The 6,936-nt window shown below is 53.9% G+C and overlaps 2 protein-coding genes across 2 annotated transcripts; both read left to right on the forward strand.

Annotated features, from left to right (window-relative positions):
- Positions 1-229: 229 nt before the first annotated feature.
- Positions 230-1,985, forward strand: MAA_09460 (NADP-dependent glutamate dehydrogenase; the record flags this gene model as incomplete). Its single annotated transcript, XM_007827458.1, has 6 exons — positions 230-332; positions 407-632; positions 686-735; positions 803-1,063; positions 1,133-1,707; positions 1,785-1,985. 6 exons carry the CDS (start codon positions 230-232, stop codon positions 1,983-1,985), a joined length of 1,416 nt encoding a protein of 471 aa, XP_007825649.1.
- A 3,864-nt stretch (positions 1,986-5,849) lies between these two features.
- Positions 5,850-6,576, forward strand: MAA_09461 (carbohydrate-binding WSC domain protein; the record flags this gene model as incomplete). The annotated part of the gene is made up of 3 exons (XM_007827459.1): positions 5,850-6,146; positions 6,198-6,414; positions 6,467-6,576. The coding sequence occupies 3 exons, from the start codon at positions 5,850-5,852 to the stop codon at positions 6,574-6,576; spliced, it is 624 nt and encodes a 207-aa protein (XP_007825650.1).
- Between the last annotated feature and the right edge of the window lie 360 nt (positions 6,577-6,936).

Genomic DNA, 6,936 nt, shown 5'->3' on the forward strand with positions numbered 1-6,936 from the left:
AGGGTGTGTAAAGAGCCATACCGGCGTGTTCTTACTCGGAGCTATCAAGAGTTTGGGGTTGGACATGAACATATAAGGTTCTGCTGTGTCCCGTTGCAAGGTCCAACTGCCCTACCCTCTTCTTCCCTCTCCCTCTCCCGACCACCTTTGCATCTATCCGTGACCGCGTATCTCATCCCCCTCTTTATCAATCTTGATACAATATCCTCTTTGAGAACAAGTAGACACAATGCCCCATCTCAACGGCAACGGCAACGGCAACGGCACTCACGCCCCCGCTGCCGTCACGAGCCACTTGCCGTCTGAGCCTGAGTTTGAACAAGCCTACAAAGGTATTTACCCATCCACCGACTTGATGTGAGACGGCTGTGAACATTGAGGGTATCAGTGGCTAACGTCTGCGTAGAGCTCGCCAGCACCCTCGAGGACAGCACCCTCTTCCGCGAACACCCCGAGTACCGCACCGCCTTGGCCGTTGCCGCCATCCCAGAGCGCGTGATTCAGTTCCGCGTCGTGTGGGAGGACGACAATGGCCAGTTGCAAGTGAACCGCGGCTTCAGGGTGCAGTTCAACTCGGCCCTGGGCCCGTACAAGGGCGGTTTGCGGCTTCACCCTACCGTCAACCTGTCCATGTATGTCAATGTCCCTGTGGAGCGAGCTTTGACAGACGCTGACCACTTTACAGCCTCAAGTTTCTTGGTTTTGAGCAGATTTTCAAGAATGCCCTTACTGGATGTACGTGACGGACGGTAGATACCTCGGGCTTGCGTTGAGGCCTTTGCTAACGAGGTTGTTTGTGCAGTGAACATGGGCGGCGGCAAGGGCGGCGCCGACTTCGACCCCAAGGGCAAGTCTGACGGCGAGATCCGCCGCTTCTGCCAGGCGTTTATGCGCGAGCTGTCCAAGCACATTGGCGCGGATACCGACGTGCCCGCGGGCGATATTGGCGTGTCCGGCCGGGAGATTGGCTACATGTACGGCGCGTACCGACAGGCGAGAAACCGCTGGGAGGGCGTGTTGACCGGAAAGGGATTGAGCTGGGGCGGCTCTCTCATCCGACCTGGTAAGTTTGTCCATCGTCGACCGGGCTCGCTGGTTTCTTGAATGAGATTTGCTGATGAAGTCTGAACAGAGGCCACGGGCTACGGCCTCATCTACTATGTGGAACACATGCTCGAGTACGCCGGCCGCGGCACGTTTGCCGGCAAGAAGGTGGCCATCTCTGGCTCGGGCAACGTCGCGCAGTACGCGGCCCTCAAATGCATCGAGCTCGGCGCCACGGTCGTCTCGCTCTCCGACTCCAAGGGCTCGCTGGTGGCGGCCGCCGACAAGCCCTTCACCGCGGAACACGTCGACCAGATTGCCGAGCTCAAGGTGCAGCGGCGCGCGCTGTCGGAGCTCGATCACGCCGGGCGGTACACGTACGTCGAGGGCGCTCGTCCGTGGACGCACGTGGGCGCCGTGGACGTTGCGCTGCCCTGCGCGACGCAGAACGAGGTCAGCAGGGACGAGGCCGAGTCTCTGGTGGCCAGCGGCGTCGTCGCCGTCGCCGAGGGCTCCAACATGGGCTGCACGCAGGAGGCGATCGACTTGTTTGAGGCGGAGCGGCGCAAGAAGGGCGGCGAGGCTATTTGGTACGCGCCCGGCAAGGCGGCCAACTGCGGCGGCGTCGCCGTCTCTGGGCTGGAGATGGCCCAGAACTGCCAGGTATGTCGACTGCTGAAAATCCCTTTCTTTCTCTGTGTGTGCTGGATGGGTAACACGGTGCTAACGTGTCTTGATAGCGACTCACCTGGACCGCTGAGGAGGTCGACGACAAGCTCAAGGCCATCATGAAGAACGCCTTTGCCAACGGCCTCGAGACGGCGAAAAAGTACGTCGAGACCAAGGAGGGCGAGCTGCCTTCTCTCGTGGCCGGCAGCAACATTGCTGGCTTTGTCAAGGTTGCGCAGGCTATGCAGGACCAGGGCGATTGGTGGGCCTGAGTGCCTGATTCATGACGGTGGCCTTTTTTTGATGTATTTCACGCATGGGATTGGGATATGGAGTTTTTATTTTTATTTTTATGGCGTTGCGATACTCTACGATACTCTACGATTGTGGCTTGAGATTCCCGACAATGTTGGATTGTCAGCTGGCTTTTTTGATGGGTCTTGGAATAGATTGATATCATGATGATGCATGTTGCTTGTGCCGTGTCTCGTCATGTTCGGCCCGTACAAGTGCGCTAGTATGGTGTCTTGTTGCCAGAGGGCCAGGTTTGTGTGAGAGGCCGCCCGCTTTGGGGAAAGCATCAATAGTCGGAGGGAAGCGGTATTGTCTATTGCCCGCCTGTATATGACGCTGTTGCGTGAAGCATAGCCCGTTGGCAACTAAATACGTGGGCAAAAAATTACAAATAGTCTACATCGTCTCTAGAAGCGCATCATGGAGCGCGCCATCTCACGGACTTGGGTGGAAATCTGGCGCAGTAGTCGCCGCGACGTGTTGGTGTCACGCCTGGCTCTACTTGCAGTCAGAGGCAAAAGTCATCTTGCCACCAAGTATACACGGATATACTGTGGTATACCACATAGCGCAACAGCCGGATACCTGGCCAAGTTGACAGACGGACAATCGACAGATTCGCAACAGTCCACGTATAGGTAGTGGACAAGACAGGCATGCCGACTCCTTGCCCAACTCTGTCGAACCTCGGAACGGCATGCTGCTGATGGTTTCCTGCATTGTCCTTGCTGTCAGCGACGTGGGGGTGAGAGTAAGACGTCACGGCGTCTTGGCAGAGTGAAGCCGGGAACTTTTGGTGCCTGACGCGGTCCGTCCTGATACGAATCTTGACTCATTTCGCTCATCTTGGCCAACATGCGCCATTACGCAATTCGAAATCGCTAGTGTAGCCAGACCTGTCAAGCTTTGCAGTAGCATTTACTACGTCTGCTAGCCGAACCTTGCAGAGTTGGCGCCAAAATCCATCCTACAAAGCCCGAGTATATAAACCATCGCTGGTGCCACCACCTGCTTCATTCCAGGCTGCCGAGGTTGACCTCGGAGGGATAGCACGCGTTTCATCACCGCTCTAAACAGCTCAGAAGGTGTCAACTTTCTTCAGCAAACAGATGCAGGTGATGAATCGAGATCAAGGGGGTTTATAAAAGGATAGCAAGCTGTTATCCCCTCAAAGAACTGAGGTATTCCGGCGATTTTTTTTTCTGGTTTTTTTTTTTTCGCTTCATCAGCCTTGGCTGAGTGGGTTCCGCTCTGGGCACTGTCTCATCACCGGTGTGAACAGCTCAGAAAGTCGTATTAAACAGATGCCAATGATGAAACGAGACCACAGGGTCTGTAACAGAATAACAAGCTGTTATCCCGTTAAAGAACTGAGGCACAAGGCGATAAAGACAAGAGGGAGGTGTGAAGGGGCATAGGAGGATGATGCAAGAGATGAGCAAGACCAATAAAGGGTCTTGAAATGTGCCGATAAATGAAGACGAAAGGTGACCAAGGAAGAAGAAAAAGTTGACAAGACTGGGGAGGAAGGGTTTTGTATACTAGGACTAGCACCTTTTTACTTGTCTTGAATGGTAGTATCGGGACATCTGGATTTTCAGTCGTGAATTGCAAGTGCCAGCCCTTGACACCGACCCGCTTATAGCAATGAGCCACGTGGAAAGTGGGACCACGATCAAGAGTGTCATCTCTTTTCGCTCGTGGGGACTCGCTTACCTAAGAAATTTGCATGGGAGTGGACTTCTCCACGAGCCACTCCGCAACTAAAGAGATGCTGCTCGGTAGGAGTCGCTAAGTTATCTTCAGCTACACCTTTGTTTCCATCATTTTTATACACGATACGAGGCAGGGAATGGCAACCACAACCGTCGCACCGCCTTCGCCCGTCTGACTCTGCGTGGATTGGATCCTGTTCTGGAGGGCCTGCTTACGGCCATCGACTAGACAACGTGTCTACATGTGCACAATTCGCTTCTCTTGCCGAGTTCAACGACTTCCTTGTTGCCCCTGTCAAGAACTGTCCACGACCTGAATTGGTGGCTAAATATCGCAACATGCTCTCTGACGAATTCTATATACTTTTTGCGCATGAAAACGGCTCTGTCACTGGAACGGCGGGCTTCTGATCTCAAGGGTGGGAATTCAACACGGCCTTATTTGGTTCTCGGCCTCGGCAGTGCTGCATGGACATTATGAAGCAAACCACGAAGGAGTATCCACCAGAAACTGAGACTGATATGGACATTGAACTGTTTCAAGCCGAGTGGTCTACTCTCACCCACCATCGGGCCAACTCTTGCGAAAACCTGATTTGGCGAGATGCAGGTTTTCCGGGCGTCTGTAGCACGTTCCGTCTGTCCATCGGTTTGGGGCGGTACGCGAAAGGCGTCTTCGAATTTCTGCCAAGTAGCACAAGTCCGAAAACAAGAATCATTCACTGGCGCGTGGCTAGGCTGAAGACAGGAATACTACCGTCTCTCCACCAAGCATGACCCGACAAGTGCTTGCCGGCGCTCTTGGCGTCATGACATGCGTGTTGGTTGACACCGACTCCGGCAAGCTACCTCCTGCTTCTCCCGTACACAGTCTGACCGAAATTGGCATCAGTTTGGAGAAGCTCGGATTGTACAGGATTCGTGACTATCTGGTTACTACGATTTAAAGAGAAAGACGGGGGTTCCGGTCTTGGATCAAGGCATCATTTTGGCCAGATCCCATTTTCCGTCGAATTAGGAATAAACCGAGTTCCCCGCAGTGGCCAAGTCGTTTCGACCCCAAAGTGTATTACAACATGCATCCAAGCCCTGTAGTCTTGTGGCCGGTACGGAGTACATAGACTGAGGTCTTGACGCTTCTACCATGGACAATGCCGGAAACTATTCGCAACATGCAGGGGATGACGGATCAGAATACTCGGTAACTCGGTTGAGAATCAGGCCAGCAACAAGTTATGCTTATCAACGTACTGAGTATTTGATCCCTGCCGTCCGGTATGGCCTGTATGACTGCGGGCCCGATAGCGGCTTCGCTTAGCAGGTGCGCTTTGCGCATGCGGGCTGGGCCGTTTACGCATGAATCGGCCTTGTATGTATATCATGCGTGCTTGGGGTGCTGGCATGGGAGCCAGGTTGCGGCGGGCTGTCACTCCAGACGAGCTGTCCAGCTTGACGATTTGGCTTCTCAAAAACGGGCCTGCATCAAAACACTGTTATGCACCCATATTGGGCTACAGAAACGTCGAAGCATACGGAGTACTCCGTACTGCAGTCTGGGCCATGTATGCATGCATGCAAGTGACTGTAAGCACTTCTGTCCTTGTTGCCTCCCACATCAATTTCTTCAACCACAACATGAGCGTTTAGACACACGCAAACGGGCCAGACTATGAACCTGCCAATAGAGTAGTTCGGGCACGGCTGAGTGCTATATTGGCTAATTCTTCAAAAGGAAGTTCAAAGCTCAACCAAAGCAAGTTTCGAAGAAATCGACAACCACGTAGAAGCTGTATCGGCCCCGATTCCCGAATCCAAGATTCAAACTGGGTCTCGTTCCACTATTACGTCAATCCAGAGCGATAGAACAGGAGCACCAGCACACTGAGCGTCGCTCCAGAATCACCGCTGCCCGCCCATGCATACCTACTGCTTGGCACTATCTGCAGAAACCCTGTCCCCTACGCGGTGACATTGCATCTCGTATTGCGGGCCAAGCGAGGAATGATGCATGGACAGAAGAAACCAACAGCACTTCTAGCCGGCCTTGTAGCTTATATATATCTCGCCCCCGAGCACGAGACCGCATCCGATCTTGCCTCTCCAGTACATCATCCCACTCTTGACAAGATGTTGTTTTCTACTGCTTTCATCGCCATTGCCACCGCCGTCGCCGCCTCACCCGCGTGCGTGCCTCCCCCCGGTGTGCTCCCCAATGATATCGCAGAGGGCTTCACGATCCAGGTCCAGAATGCGTCCTTCCCCGAGATACACAACCTCTTGTTGAACCAAAAGGAGGGGGGCGGCGGCGACCAGCACCTGTCTCTGGGCCCGGATGGTGCGCCTGCAACCGGTTTGACGCTCGTCGAAGGCGTCATCACGCAGCTGAAAGATGGCAAGACGATTCGGGCCGTCATCAACGGCCAAGTAAGTTAGCGGCAGTCCATGTGGGCAGGTTGGAATCTAACGCACTGGTAGTATACCCCATTTGACAACACGACCAAGATGTTCATGACGGAGCGCGGTGACCCGCGTGCCGTGTATGATGTTGTGCGCCGCTGCAATCCGGAAACGCACAAGCTCCAGGAGGAGCTGGCGTTTAAGAGTCTGGCGGACGTGACGGGCGGGCATATATGCGTGAGGCGTGCGTCCGAGAAGAGGTGGGATGTACGCTACTCGCCTCCTGGAAATACTGGTACGTCTCGTCTTTGTCGTTTGTTGGGATGTCTGTACTGACCGGTTGAAAGCCGTTGATAATCCGGACAAGCTATGCATCAAGGTGACGTTGGTGGTGCGCCGTAATGAAGGCCAGTCGGTTCCGAATCTGCCGCCGGATGCCGAAAGTGCATCGTGCTAGTTGCGCCTACCGCTTTGAAATCTAGCCAGCAGGATGGCAAGCTCTTGGTTGCAAAACACAAGGCCTTGTAGCTGGTTGATTATCCGGGTACATAGGCCTCTTATATGAGCAGCTCATAACCCCCCTCTAAATATATAAAGATTGGCAGATGGCCGTGCCAAGCAACAACGCTCCATATGCATACTATCCTCAAATTTGAAGTTTTCCCAGAAAAACCTAGTTGGCCTTGATTCCGCAGCTCCCAGGGTCACTGTCACAAGTGCACTTGGACGCCGCGCCAACCCAGCCAGCAAGGCGGCTACGCAAAAGTCAGCAAATCTCACTAAACATGGCAACAAGGAAACCTACTTGGCAATATCG

This window comes from Metarhizium robertsii (assembly GCF_000187425.2).
Source record: "Metarhizium robertsii ARSEF 23 chromosome Unknown MAA_Scf_10, whole genome shotgun sequence".
NCBI classification, from domain to species: Eukaryota; Fungi; Ascomycota; class Sordariomycetes; order Hypocreales; family Clavicipitaceae; genus Metarhizium; species Metarhizium robertsii.